This window comes from Salvelinus alpinus, chromosome 36 (genome assembly GCF_045679555.1).
Source record: "Salvelinus alpinus chromosome 36, SLU_Salpinus.1, whole genome shotgun sequence".
NCBI classification, from domain to species: Eukaryota; Metazoa; Chordata; class Actinopteri; order Salmoniformes; family Salmonidae; genus Salvelinus; species Salvelinus alpinus.
The window spans coordinates 1,403,875-1,419,890 of record NC_092121.1 but is presented as its reverse complement, the minus strand read 5'-3'; the positions used below and the strand labels follow the sequence as shown (position 1 = coordinate 1,419,890).

Here is a 16,016-nt window from a genome sequence, read left to right as displayed (position 1 = left end):
CCCTCTACTCCCTCTCCCCCCCACCCCCCTCTCGCTCACTCGCTCTCCTTGCTCAAACTCATATTTCTTCAGTTTCCTTTCGCCTATACCTCCCTCCTCAAATCCCCACACCCTTCTGCCCTCCCTCCCTTCCCTCTCCTCGTATCGCTTTCCCCGTGTTCTCCCTCTTTCCTCATATCTCCCCTTCACAACCTCCTATTCTCCTAAAGCCTGTCTCTCTGGTCCCAAGGCACCTGTTGAAGGGATTACACACCTTCCTGTGCCAAGTTCAGTACAGACCTGCTCTGATACTCTGCCTGCGTCCCAAGTGGCACCTTATTCCCTATATAGTTCACTAATTTTGACCAGAGCCCATAGGACCCTGGTCAAAAGGAGTACATTGCATATAGGACTAGGGTTCAGCTTTTCTATTGCAGCCACCGTCATCTCAAGGGGCTTTCAAGATTTATTGAAATGATTTAGTTCAGATTTGTTGGCACAATTCACATTGGTTGTCCATACTGGTGTGACCAACTGGGTCTGTTAGCATGCTAAGCTAAAGCCTAGGCATTAACTTGTGGAGCTAACAAGTCTTCAGGTCTAAGAAAAGGTTAGGCTACTAATCGCGCGAGCGCAGTTCACCAAATCACCTCCATTACACTGTCCATCGTTGATGATTGGGCTAGTTAACTTTCAGCCTGACTGTATGGTCGTCCTTTGAGGTTGACGACAAGACACTGTCGTCCATCTTATGTTTTTCCCTATAGATTGAGCAACCTTCCTTCACCACATCCAACCAAAACTCTATTTGACCTCTTTCTCTCCCCGCCTCTCCTTTCTCTTTCCTCTGTTTCTTATACACACTGCTTCTCTCCTAGCCTCCTGCCTGGCCCATATTTCTTACTCTCTCTTTCCTCTTTATCTTCTGCTCACTATTTCTCTCCTAGCCTCCTGACTGTCCATCAGTCTTACTATCTCTGTGCATCTCTTGGTATTCTCTTTTGGGTGTGTCTTCCTCAGCCCTGTCTTTTCCTGCATCAGAAGATGCTCGCGGCACGAAACAGCGTTACATCATTGCAACGGAATGGCTGATCATACGGAGAGAGAGAAGAGGCCCATCCGTCTTAATGTTTCAAATGCAGACTCCCATTTGTTAAGGCTAAGGGAGGATCCCTGCAGATGGACGACCCAGTAGCTCCTTTATTAAACAACTCATTAATTTCTGTCCCATGGCCGTCCAGCTCTCATTCTCCTATCATTCCCTCTGTCAGCACCCATGGATGTCCTTGTCCATCTTGTTCTCTCTCTCTCTCTCTCTCTCTCTCTCTCTCTCTCTCTCTCTCTCTCTCTCTCTCTCTCTCTCTCTCTCTCTCTCTCTCTCTCTCTCTCTCTCTCTCTCTCTCTCTCTCTCTCTCTCTCTCTCTCTCTCTCTCTCTCTCTCTCTCTCTCTCTCTCTCTCTCTCTCTCTCTCTCTCTCTCTCTCTCTCTCTCTCTCTCTCTCTCTCTCTCTCTCTCTCTCTCTCTCTCTCTCTCTCTCTCTCTCTCTCTCTCTCTCTCTCTCTCTCTCTCTCTCTCTCTCTCTCTCTCTCTCCTTGGACAGTATCTCATTCTATTGCCTCTCCATTTCCTACCTTTGGTCTTTCTCTCTTTCTTTACAGCTTTCATGTTCCCTCCATCCCTTGTTGCCTTCATCACTCTCAGTGTCATTTTTCGCTCTGTGTCTCCTTTGGAGAAAATGCTGAAACAGAGAAATGTAATAGTTGAAGGGAGGACCATGATTCTCAGTAATGGGTCTATCATGTGATGTCCCACAGCAGGCCAGACAGACGGCAACAGTAATGCCCCTACATACCCGCACCTACTGCCAGGTGGCAAGGCTCAGCACAGCACAGCTAAACAAGTAAACAATGCATTGCTTCCAGTGGTTTGCTGAAACAGACTTCGCCACTGTTTCACTGGATACTGATGATACAGTAAATAAACCAGGCGACAAGAAAAGGCTGGCACTCCAAAATGTACATAAAAGAAGAAGAAAAAAAGATGTCACCTCGTTTGAAAGGAAAATGCTGACGCGTTTATTTAAACGGCGGTTGTTTCAAGCCTTCATATCGTCCAACTTTTCATCCAGACCCACACTGTTCTGCAAAGATGACATTTGGAGATCCCACTACCTCTCATCTCACCCTGGACCAGCCGCACAGCCCTGACATCTGCCTCTTCAAAAGCTGTCAGTTTCAAAGGGACTGAGATTTTGTCTGTTTTAGCTGAGCTTTTTTAGGACTTTTTCAAAGCTTCCCTCCATCCCCCACACCCCGTCCCCCCTCGCTCTCTTTCTCTCCCTGGAATTCGGCTTCCTCTAAAACGTATTCAGTTTTATCCTCTCACTTTGTCTTCCTCAGAATAACTCTGTCTTTGTTATTCCAGGCAGGGAAACATGGAAATATGTAAACATATTTGTGCCTTCTTCAGCCACAGGAAGTGGCTCTCGCTAGGAAGTGTGTTATAAAGAGGAGGCCTTCGAACGACAGTCGCCCACCTGAAACGTAAAAATTTAATATGTGGTTTGGCAAGTTTTATTGCCATATTTGACATTTTGTTTCATATTATAACTTTGTTTCAGAGTAGGCCTAGTGTGAAAATGTCAGTGTGTTCAACTAACAGACCGAGACGAACTGAAATCAAACACTCAAAGACCTTTACTGGAAATGACTTACAACTGAACTCATTACAGTTTCAAATCAAATCAAATGTTATTTGTCAGATGCTTCGTAAACAAGAGGTGTAGACTAACAGTGAAATGCTTCCTTACGGGCCCTTCCCAACAATACAGAGATAAAAAAATGAGAAATAGTAGCAATAAAAAAATAAAAACAACAACACAAGGAATAAATAAATATAAAAATAATAACACAAGGAATAAGTACACAATGAGTAACGATAACCTAGCTATATACACAGGGTACCAGTACCGAGTCGATGTGTAGGGGTACAAGGTAATTGAGGTAGATATGTACATATACAGTGCATTTGGAAAGTATTCAGACCCCTTTTTCCACATTTTGTTACGTTAAAGCCTTATTCTAAAATGTATTAAACATTTAAAAATCCTCGTCAATCTACACAAAATACCCTATAATGAGAAAGCTTTTGCACATTTACTACAAATAAAAAACAGAAATACCAGCTCCTGACCTGTTCCACAACAGCCTCGTCGATGTGCTTTGTGTGCTTTGTCGGGGATAAACAACACAAACACGCACCCTGTCAACAAACCGACAAGGAACTTTTGATTTCCCTATTAACATGCTAGTCAGAACACAATTTATTGATACATCCATTTTCAAATAGTCAACCTCAACAAAAACCTTTCAAATGAACCAACAGATATCGAAACAAAAAGTCCCTTTTGAATCAAGGGAGCAGAGAATTCCATGAACTTCCATCAATTCCCTTACAGAACTACTCAAAATAATGTTGATGGTGTCAGGTGCCGTGCGTGTTAATGACAGCTAGGGCATTGGGGTAGAGGTTGAGATTAGGAAGAGAACCGATGTCATTTCACCCTCCACCCTCCAGGTCCTGACACCTTGGGGTGAAAAAAAAACCCATCAACACTGATTTTGATACAACCTGTTTATGCATCTCACCACCCTTCAGCTCGCCTTTTCGCTTTCCCCCTTGCACCACCCCTCCACCCAGGGAAATTCAGTGACCAGAAACCGGCCCGGCATTTCCTTGAAACCCCACACCAGTCCATTTTTTCTTTGCAGACCCTCAATATTAGCCCCTAAAAAATGTATCACCGACCCGCTGAGCTAAAGATGGACCAGCCCATCTGGTATTTTCCCGAACTGCCCTATGGCCAGTCCGTTTCTGCCACCACTCAGGCTCCACCACTGAGCACCACTGTCATCCCTCCTTGGGAGAGCCCCAGACAACAACCAAGCACTCTGTGGGGTTAAGTCAAGCCTCTTGGTGGCTTTTGGCTGCATGGCCCTGAAAGGCAGAGAGAGGAGGATGATACATTTAGTCTAAGGAAGGCTGGAGAACACAAAAGTTTAGTGGAAGAAAGGGTGCTTTATATACCTCTTCATGCAGTGAACCGAAGGCGGAAGGGATGATATGTTGAAAGGAAAGAGAGGAGAGAAAGAGTTAAAAAGATAAAGTGCTTGAGCGTATTAGAATTGGACGGGGGAATAACATTCCCATGAGTGGTACCAGAGGGAATAAGGGATAGGAGAAAAAGAGGGATAAATTATAGTGGCAAATTGCAGAGAAGTACAGATGGGGAGGTGTTCCATATCAAAGTCATTGATTGGAAATATGTCACGATGACTCAAACTGCATGATTAACCTCATTTGAGAAATGCATGTCATTCCAGAAACAAAACTTTATCGGGTTTTTAAAAAAGTACCAAATCTGCTCCATAAACAGTCCCAATGTGATATGGTAATAGGGCTAAATAGCAGCAGTCACTGAGGTCCCCTACAGAGCAGCAAATCCCTCCTCATCACACCATGTCCCAGTACATTTATACATGGGAACTCAGTGACCCACACCACCACCACAACCACCACCATTGCCTCCCCATCCTATCCTATAGTAAACCTGTTCATTGCTCTCTTTAAGTACAATACAGTAGCACAACAGCCCACATTGCAGGCCGCATCTCTGCCTTCAAACGCACCTTTACAAAGGTCAACGAGTACACACACACACACGCATGCATGCGCACACACACACACACACACACACACACACACTGTACACACACACACACAATAACCCCCAAACACACACACTTCATTAATACCTCAGACATGGAAACAGCTGATGTGTGCAGTCCACTGGTACAGCCATATTCAGTAAGACATATCTATATATGACAGGCTTTGGCGATTCCTGTGGGGGGGTGCTGCCTGCACCAGAGTGACCTAACCCACCAAGCCTCTATGTTTTATGGATAATTGATGCCGAGACTCTGTTCGGATTCTTTCCCCACAAAGTAATGTAGCCTGTGTCCCAAATGACACCCCGTCCCCTATATAGTGCACTACTTTTGACCACACCTACACTGTACATCTATGGGATCTTAATTTGATCACCCTTTTGTTGCTGAGAATTCACATTAAAACACGGGTTATATTAACAGTATTGCACTTTTCACACCTAATTTTTGACCAGCTAATAGCCTAACCACCGATCACGCAACGTTCAAATCCTGTTGCCGCATAATTATTTTGCTATGACAATAGTGGTCAAATGAAGATGCTACATCTGTATGTAGGACATAGGGTGTCATTTGGGACAAACGCATATGAACACAGAGCACAAGGTAGCCCACGGATATCAGATTTCACAGTTATGATCATGGACGTTCAGGGTCTCCCTTCAGCTTTGCTTTGACTTGTGTCTGCTATATATAGATTCGTTAGGGACAGACAAAGAAAGGAATAGGATAATGAAGGTGGATATAAAGGGATGGATTAAGGAAGTTGGCTGATTGTTTTAATCCCCCATGAGAAGGAAAGGTAAATGAGAGAGACTTTGAGATAGGGATGGGCATAAATAAGAAGTTACAATTAGAAAATACAACTTTAAAATACCCTAAAGACCAATGTATCAAAATAAAATATAAGATACTTTTGTAAAGTTTTGTAGTTTATTTAAATGCATGTCTTTTGTATTATAAAGTACAAAAATACATTGCTACTAAACGGTCGAAAAGAAACAACATTCTCAGTAACGGTTACAGAAACGTCTTACTTGCTATGACTGTGATATGTTGTCGTTAATCTACCTTAGTTGAATGCGTTGACTCTCTGGACAAGAGCGTCTGCTAAATGACCAAGATGTACTGTAAATGTATACGTGAAAATGAACAACTGCAAAGCACACAGGGTATTGTCATTGGCCTTGTTTCGGGGCGGCGCTCATTAGAATAATACTCAGCATGCCTTGGAATTGTTCATTTTTACATATACTGTACATCTACAGTATACGTTAATTTAGCAGATAGTCTTATCACACCATAGTGCCATCATACTTTTTTATAACAATGTAGGGTGAAATGGGGCCACAAAATGTTTAACTTCTATAAGGAAATGGTATAGAAAAGTATTTGGTATTTTGAAAATTACAGCCTTTTGAAAATATCTTGTTACAAAATACATTGGACTGTAGTTCAGCCCAGTGTAATACAACATACAAAATACTCAGAAGTAATTCAAATACATGTAACAGAACTACTACCCATCTCTGCTTTGAGAATGGTTAAGTGTGAGAGACAGGGGAAGTTGGAGAGCTTAGGAGATGAATGAGAGAGTGTGTGAAAAAGAGAAATATCAAAAGAGGATCTAAGGACAGAGACCCCTGAGTGGGAGGTGTGAGAAAATGATTTAAGAAAACCAGATGCGTGGAGGGAAGGCGAGAAAGAGAGAGAGTAAAGAAATAGGTGTCAGGTGGAATGGGTGCTGGAGACTGAGCAGGTGATTATTAATAGCAAGGGGTTTGATTAGTTAAGTGTGGTTAAAGGAAGCGATAGGGTTTCCATCTTTCCCTCCTAAAATAGTCGGAGAGGAGGGGTATAAAAAAGAAAGGAGTGGACCCTCGTTCCTTTATCAGACCTCCATCCTATCTCTCTGGCCCCTTTCTCCATCTCCTCCGTACTACTCCTCACCTTAACTCAGGTAAGGCTGCGTGCTTTGGTCAACAACCAGGGTTGGGGTCAATTCCATTTTAATTCAGCCAATTCAGGAAGTAAACATTGGGATTTCAGTTTACTTCCTGAATTGATTGAATTGAAATGGAATTGACCTGGTAATAACATGGAAAAGGGCTTCGTAAATTGGTCACCACAGTAGAGAATATCTATAATTCAATTTTAGGCAATTTTGCAGTACACTTACTAACAGCTACTTTGGAGAAAAAAATGACAAAAATGATATGTAAAGTTGTGAGGGTAAGATCAGGTTTAAGTATGTAGGTAGTTCTGTGTTGGAAAATAGCATGAGCAGGTGCAATTTGTGGTGTTAGTTAGTTGTATAATGGGAATGCAAATTGCTGACACTGTGAAATAGTATTAAGTGATTACATTTTTTAACAAAGATGCCTCTCGGGACTATAACCTTCCCTCATTAACATTCTGTATGTGATTACGTTGAGTATGTTTAGTGCATTTGCATGATACTCATGTGCCCATATCTCCTTGTTAATGCATATTCATGGAGTCAGTGAACTGTTTTAGTGGCTATAGCCTCTGTTAATTAAACAGAGACAAATAATGGGTGCATCCCAAATGGCACCCTATTCCCTATAGTGCACTACTTTTGGCCCAGGCCCAATAGGGCTCTGGTCAAAAGTAGCGCACTATATAAGGGATAGGGTGCCATTTGCTATGAATACAATGTGTTGTTTGTGTGTCATGATGAAATATGACCTCAAGACTTCAGACGTTGCTTTAAATGCTAACGGATAGCTTAAGCGATTGGCATATTTTTATTTACTTAATAATATTATACTACTCTGTTTGTGTCTCATGTAAATGTCTCGTGACGTGGTTTCCTTATTGACATGTTTGGCATTTGCATGTAGATGATTGTCCCATTGTTCCAGATGAAATTATGAGACGATGTGATGAGTTGATTAGATAAGATTACATTATTAGCTTGCGAGTCATAGCGGTACCTTTGTGTGCCATCCAGGAGAGTCCCTACTACTACGCAATGCCTATTGTTGTGGCTGCTCAATCATTGAATTGGGTCATTTGGAAGCTAGACCTGGGTTCAGATACTATATCAGATATTTTTTGCATTACCCTACCTTGATAGACAGGTGGGCAAGTTTGCACTGGGACCACTCTATTGGTTCCATTGCTACAGTCACATTTAGTCAAGTACAGATAAAGTATTTTTTTAAGTATTTGAACCCAGGTCTGATTGTTCAGTTGTACTGTGGCGGTACAGTAGGTAGGTAGCTCAGCAGTTCTTTTCAGTACCATGCTGTCAGATAACATAATGGACTTTGGTGTTATGTCCAAAGATGATCCCCCACAATCCATCTGGGTGTTGTTTTTATGGCCGTGCCGCTCGGACCACCGCTCTTTGTGTTTTGGTATTGTAACCATGACAAGAGAGGCTGACTCCACTTTTTATGATGAAATCAATAGCATTTGTTCTGATGAATAGCAAACATTAGATTGGATACATAGCACAAGATAGCGGCCATAACTAAAGACATCATCACCGTTGGAGCTACAACATTGTGTTGTAGCCACCCAGTTGAGCTGTTCTGTACACAATTTCAACTATTCAGTTACAAGTTGGCTATCATCTGAATCAAAATCCTCCAATAAGAGGTTTCTGCTGTACAGTAGGCTAAAACAAGCACAGTCCCCAATTTGTTGTGTTTAAATCATTCTGATTCACTTACATAGTGGTTATTTAAATGTAAAATCAATTGTAAGTAAGAGCCCTACAAGGTATATGAATCCAGATACACAATGTTGCAAATCATTATCTCACCAACAGCACACAGACGTACATACATGTATATGCATGTACATAAACACACACACAAACTCATCCCCGCCCCATGAGGGCGAGCATGCACGCACACACACACAAACTCATAACCCTGACCATGTGCACACCTAACCTATACCAAGCACACAGATCAAATCTAAGTTCACACACGTCACAGACATATCAGCAAAGCCACACATTCGTACATACAAACACATACTCTCACTCACACACTGACACTACAAACGACCGCATATGAACATACACATGCTGAGATCGAGGGGGCTTAACTTAAGGGGCTCGAGTTTCTTGAGACGCTAGTACATTCTCCCTTGATCCCTCTCTCTCCTCACCCACATCCGGCCTGCCTAGACCCAGAACCCCCAGACCCCCTCTTCCACACACACACACACACACACACACACACACACACACACACACACACACACACACACACACACACACACACACACACACACACACACACACACACACACACACACACACACACACACACACACACACACACACACACCATGCAGCTGTTGTAATGCAGGCTAGGAGTCGGTCCGTTCTCCTGAGGCACGGTTGGGTTTCCCTCACCTCTGGGTGAGAAGAAGGGCACAGGTGGCTCTCACGCAGGAGAAAAGTATAAAGGTTTCATATTTATACTTTTCATTGGAGCCAAAGGGTAAGCCAAACTTAGGAGTGTTAGAAAGAGGTTGGGTGAAAGGAAGTGCTAGATCTCACTAAGATGAGGCTGACTGTTGAGGCATTCGCATAGGACAAACTGTGGAAAGAAAAACGACTAAATAGGATCTTGTAGGCTCCTATAGAGAGCAATAGTAATGGCATATTTTTGTAGGCACTAACTCCACCATTGCTCAATGGCCAAAGCCTATGGAGAAATTCATGTTTTTTTTGACGGGGTTTTGGATAAACTGCAAAAATAAGGTCTGTGGTAAACACAGACTTAGGAGATTTTCTACGTTTTGTTCTATGAGCTAATCTTCATCAGCTAATGTCACTTTTTGTGAATTTTGAAGCATTTATGTAATCAAAACAAGCACATTAACCACATAACCCTTACAGAAAAACCACGTGATCACATGTGAAAACGTGTTGTCGTGTGATCACATAGTCACATGTGATAACATGTGACCATGTAAACACATGCAAAATCATGATCTCATGTGAAATAAATGCCAAATTTCAACATGTGATATCATGAAACTACACGTGACAACATGTGAAAACCCAGGTGTCAAATGTCATTGAGAATATTTTACTTTAAACGGCATAACTGACATGCATTCAATTTTTTATTAAAAAATATATATATTTACTAGACAAGTCAGTTAAGAACAAATTCTTATTTTCAATGACGGCCTAGGAACAGTGGGTTAACTGCCTTGTTCAGGGGCAGAACGACAGATTTGTACCTTGTAAGCTCGGGGATTCAATCTTGCAACCTTTTGGTTACTAGTCCAACGCTCTATACACTAGGCTACCTGCCGCTAATTTAAACAGTCATGATCCCCTGCAGGTTTTGTCTAGTTCCCAGGACATTCCCAATAACCGTTGTAGAACATTGTGTCATGGGGCCCTGCATTACTTGGAACTAAACCTAATTTGGGATTTGAACTCACAACTGCTTGGTTGGTAGGTACCTGAAGTGCCTCCTGCGCTACAAACACTTGACACCGAGTAAACATAAATTTTTGGGGGATTTAAACTTGCAACCGCTTGGTTGAGTGCATCAATGTTTCTGCAGTGCCACCAGGTTCATACTTAATTGCTTGGAACGTGTTACGACACACCCAAAAATTAAGGTAGTGTAAAAAGTAGAAAAAGCTTAATTAAGCTACAAAAAAGTGTCAATGCGCAACCTTAACATGTGTTGACAATACAACAGAACAGATGAACCGGAACGACATTTACTTTCACAGGTGGCCAAAAAGAGCTGAACGCCACGCCTCCAGTATTCTGATCTGACCTGATGGATCATAGCTCAATGACCCAACTGGCTGGGTCAAAAAGAACACAACATGTGTCTGTCCACTATGGGCTGCTTTTAACCCAGCATTTTTTAAAGTGCAGTAGTAATTGTACCCAGAAAAAATGTACGTCATACTAGATTATCTGCACATGTACCCTAAAAGATATTAAAACCTCTCTGGGATAGATGGGACGCTTGCGTCCCAACAGCCATGTCAAAATGTAGAGCGCCAAATTCAAAAAAATTATATAAAATTAAACTTGATTAAATCACACATATAAGATATCAAATTAAAGCTACACTCGTTGTGAATCCAGCCAACATGTCAGATTTCAAAAAGGCTTTTCGGCGAAAGCAAACGATGCTATTATCTGAGGATACACCATAGTAAACAAAGAGAGAGAAGCATATTTCAACCATGCCGGCGCTACTCAAAACGCAGAAATAAAATATAAAAAACGCATTACCTTTTATGAGATTCTTTTGTTGGCACTCCAATATGTCCCATAAACATCACAAGTGGTCCTTTAGTTCGATTAATTCCGTCCATATATATCCAAATTGTCCATTTATTTGGCGCCGTTGTACCAGGAAAAACAGCGTTCAATTTGAGCAAAATCACGACACAATATCTAACAAAAAATTACCTCTAAACTTTGCCAAAACATTTCAAAGTACTTTTGTAATACAGCTTAAGGTATTTGTAAACGTTAATAATCGATCAAATTGAAGACAGGTCAATCTGTTTTCAATACAGGATATCAACAAACTCACGGAACATTTCATTTCTTGCCCAAATCTCAAACATAAACAAACGACGTCACTCCACTTCCGGGTTAATATCTTTTTCACCTCACTATGAAAAAACCTTAACCATTTTCCATACAATGGCGACATCCAGTGGAAGCAGTAGAAACTGCGCATTTACTGATTAGAATCCTGGTTTGCCCAACACAATCCATTGAACATAGAGGAACTGAACAATAAAAAAGTTAGTCCTCAGGGTTTTGACTGCTATATAAGTTATGTTATACTTACAGATATGATTCAAACTGTTTTAGAAACTTCAGAGTGTTTTCTATCCAAATCTACTAATTATATGCATATCTTATATTCTGGGGATGAGTAGCACGAAGTTGAAATTGCGCACGCTATTTTTCCCTAAGTGAAAACTCTGCACCCTATCCTAGAGTTTAACCAGTACCCAGGGCCAGATTAAGAAATTTGTCAAAATTATGCTCTCTGGTGTAATTTCAACATTGAGGACGGGCTCATGTGGATGGATAAAAAAATATATATAAATAATAATTGTTTTTGCCTCTTGGGTCCGTTATGGGCTTGGGCCATGCCCCTGACTCACACAACTGACCAGTCACATGTATCTCCTCCCCCGTTCTAACGATTAGCAGAGAGGCACCAGGCAGCAGCAGGCTATCTACACTCATTGACAGTTGGCTCCTGAATCCTCCTGTGGTTGGCGGTTGCAGAATATTATATATATAATATATACTGTGTATTTTTGGGGTAAGCCCCTGCATTAAGCCGGCCCTGAAGGTACCTTATGTGTACCTTTGACCTTGTATTCTTGCCTATTAATCTGTGGCCACAGATTTGGTTGTGTAGCAGGAAATTCAGATTGCTGGCATCCCCATTACGGAAAAAAACACGTTTTCACATGATTTCACATGTGAAATGGTGTGTTTTTCTGTAAGGGAAAGGCTTCATAATTCATAAAGGTCATCTTAACTAGCTGATATTATCTTACAGAACAAAACGTATAAGATCTCCTAAGCCTGTGATAAACTCAGACGTTATTTTAGGCGTTTACCCCAAAACCCCATTCTTTCTCAATTAATTTCCCCCATAGGAACGGCCGAACAAGCCAGAGGCAAAGCATTTCCATTTTTTAGGACTACAAGCTGGCAAGCTCTGTTGTACTTTATTTGTCTAGCTGGGCCTTTTCGCTCACTTATCCCATGAGCCTTTGCTGCAGTAGTGTCTTAGGGAAATATCTTAGAGCACCCTACTTGGTCCTGACGCCCTGGAGCAGGGCCACCCCTCGGGGGCCATTACAGACATAAACTAATCCAAAAATAGACTTAAAAATTGCCCTCGCACGATATCATAGGATGGCCACCACATGGCAACCACACCTCAACCTACTAATCCATTCCTCAATAACCCCTTAGTCAACACCACTCACTCCCCAACTCTCCTCACATTTGTAAGTGAGAAGCAATTGACTTCAATGGCACACAGGGTTGGACACACAGGGCCAAGAGGTTTGGACACACAGCTCGCCTTTCAAAGTGTGAGACATAAGGAGCCCCCTGTCCACACTATTACTCTACACAGCTCTAACTCTGTGGTGTGTCCACAATGGCCTCCTAGCTCCACAGCTCTCGTTCTTGTTCTATGGTATGTCAGACACAGCACAAGGCACAGATCCCATGGCGCCTGGAGTAGACGCCTGGAGACCAGCCACGTTTCTCTTATAATACCCCACACCTCAACCTGCTCCCAAAAAACACACACAAACTAAATGGAGAACTGAGCACCCCTCACCCCCTCCTCCATGTTCTCCTCCTCCCTCCTCTCCCTCCTTTCTAATTTGTTCTCTCAATATCTCGCTCTCGCCCTGATTTCTTGCTCCAGTTCACAAGTCTCAGCAGTGTAATATGAGAATATCTCTCTCTGTTCCCTTTGCTCTCATGTACCCTCGTGTTTAACTTAGTTCCCCACTTTTCTTCTCATCCCTCCTCCCCCCCCCCCCCCCCCCTCTTTCCTGACATTCCAGCTGCTGAGATGGCGATGAACAGCATTCTCAACGCTGCCGACATCAAGAAAGCTCTAGACGCCTTCGCAGGTGACCAAACACCTTTTACTCCATTTCATTTTCTTACATCACATTTAGGAACAGTTTCCCAGACATACATTAAACCTAGTCCGGGACTAAGAAGCATTCTCAATGAAGATTCTCCATGGAAAAATGTTCTGTTGTTGTGCAGGACTAGGCTTAATCTGTGTACGGGAAACGGTCCCATAATGTGTACACAAGAAAACACTGAAAAGAGGCAAAATAAATGGCTAATAATACTTAGGAAAGGTATAATTAACTTTTTGTATTGCACGCGAGTGGCGAATATGTGTTCTCTCTACTAAAGTGTTAACAGGAGGAGCCCCTTGGTCCAACATACACATCGGATGCGTCCCAAATGGCACCCTATTCCCTATAGTGCCCTCCTTTTGACCAGAACCTCATGTGTCCTGGTCAAAAGTAGTACACTTTTTCCGTGGGGCGACGCACGATTGGCCCAGCGTCGTCCGGGTTAGGGAGGGTTTGGCCGGTAGGGATATCCTGGTCCCATCGCGCACCAGCGACTCCTGTGGCGGGCCGGGCGCAGTGCACGCTAACCAAGGTCGCCAGGTGCACAGTGTTTCCTCCGGCACATTGGTGCGGCTGGCTTCCGGGTTGGATGCGCGCTGTGTTAAGAAGCAGTGCGGCTTGGTTGGGTTGTGTTTCGGAGGACGCATGGCTTTCGACCTTCGTCTCTCCCGAGCCCGAACGGGAGTTGTAGCGATGAGACAAGATAGTAATTACTAACAATTGGATACCACGAAATTGGAGAGAAAAAGGGGGTAAAATTAAAATAAAAAAAATAAGTTGTACACTATGTGGCAAATAGGTGGTCATTTGGGATCAACACTTTTTACATAATTATGGTACTGTTATAGCACATCATATCTGACATAGTTATGATAGTGTAATAACTGATATTGTGTAACACATCTGCCAGAGGATGCCAGCTAGTCCTGGGGTTGGCGCAGTCCTCTAACCTATAGAAATGATATGACCACTGGCACAACACATGCTCTGAATCCACACACGCACATACACTCAGACAAACGCTGTATCGTAGAGTAAAACGAGTAATTTCTTAATGATTGTTTGGCATTAACGTTCAGCCTCTGGAGTGTTGTACACAGGCAGTCACCCATGCTGTTTTTTGTACTTTGTGTGTGTGTGTATGTGTGTGTGTGTGTGCAAGCATCCGTGCGTGCGTGCCTGTCTGTCTGCGTGCATGCGTGCCTGTCTGTGTGTGTTTGTATGTACGTGTGTGTGTCTGCCTCCATTTGTGTTTGTACTGTGTGTGTGTGTGTGTGTGTGTGTTCACTAAACTCTGTGTGCATTATGCCGTGCAGCGGCTGACTCTTTTGACCATAAGAAATTCTTTGAGATGGTGGGTCTGAAGGCCAAGTCAGCTGAGGATGTGAAGAAAGCCTTCCTGGTGCTGGATGCTGACGCCAGCGGATTCATAGAGGAGGAGGAGCTCAAGTAAGAGACACACACACACAGGGAGACACACACAGAGAGACACACACAGAGACAGAGAAAGACACAGACCGAGAGAGAAACACACCAACACTTTGACTGACTACACACTCCGCGATATATTAAACAATATACAGTGCGGGGTGACTGACCAGTGACCACGTGGACATGCATTCCCATCCTATATACACACACAAACACTCATGGTTAACTGTTTAGGCACCAGAGCATTCCTAGTAGTTGTACGGTCTGTACTCAAGTCTCTCTGCCCTCTTCCTGTTGTCCATAGGTTTGTACTGAAGGGATTTGCCTCAGACGGCAGGGACCTGACCGACAAAGAAACCAAAGCATTCTTAAACGAAGCTGACAAGGATGGAGACGGCATGATCGGCATCGATGGTAAATAAACTATTTCTCTGACCGACGGACACATGTACTCACCTGTATCATCATAGTGTAATCAGATTTTCCACAGAGTCTACAGAGGGCTCTAACCTCTTGTCTCTTCTTGTTCTCTTTCAGAGTTCGTTGCCCTGGTGCACGAGTAATAGACACCTTCCTAAACCGACTAGCGCTCCACCACCCAGCCCCGATACTCCCCCTCTTCCAGTCTGCAGCCGACCCCCCACACGCGCCCCTTCCTCCCCCACCTCATCCCTCCACCTGCCCTCACTGACACCCAGCTCTCTCCCACTCAAGCGCACGACTACTACTGCACCGGAGGAAGGGTGTCGTGGCTCCCGTCCCCACCCCGCTAACTTACCCCTCTCCCCCACTCCCACTCCCACCCACAACCCCATCCTATTTATTTTTTCCTTTTTATACAAACGTATGTGTTTCTGTTTCTGTATAGTTATCAGACCGCCTGGAAGGCCAATAACCTCAAGTTAAAATAATAATGTAGATATTTCAAAATGAGAGAAAGTCATTTCTCCTTTGAGTTGATTTTACTTCACCCCCCTTTTTCTCTCTCCCTCTCCCCCCACTCTTTCTCTTTCTCTGTCCCTTGTTTCTGTCTCTTTCTATCTCTATTTCAACTTTCTGGCACTGCTCTCCTCCTTTCCTTTCCTCCCCATCCCTCCATCCCTCTCTCCTTTGGTAATGAGCTGTTGTAATAACACACCAAAAGATGAAACTGTGAAAGAACAAAATAAAATAAAATATAAAAATGCCTCAAGAACA

At 43.1% G+C, this 16,016-nt stretch overlaps 1 protein-coding gene across 2 annotated transcripts in view; it reads left to right on the top strand.

Moving 5' to 3' along the window:
- The window catches only part of LOC139565439 (parvalbumin-7-like), a 48,425-nt gene extending 32,411 nt beyond the window's left edge, over positions 1-16,014 (top strand). The window contains exons 1-5 of one of the 2 annotated variants that reach the window (XM_071385785.1): positions 6,577-6,669; positions 13,299-13,367; positions 14,705-14,837; positions 15,124-15,233; positions 15,357-16,014. In XM_071385785.1, the coding sequence (XP_071241886.1) occupies positions 13,307-13,367; positions 14,705-14,837; positions 15,124-15,233; positions 15,357-15,382 (330 nt within the window). In that variant the 5' untranslated portion in view covers positions 6,577-6,669; positions 13,299-13,306 and the 3' untranslated portion in view covers positions 15,383-16,014. Of the gene's footprint in view, positions 1-6,576; positions 6,670-13,298; positions 13,368-14,704; positions 14,838-15,123; positions 15,234-15,356 lie in introns of those variants that run through there. The other variant, XM_071385784.1, reaches the window with a different exon arrangement.
- The last annotated feature ends 2 nt before the right edge of the window (positions 16,015-16,016 follow it).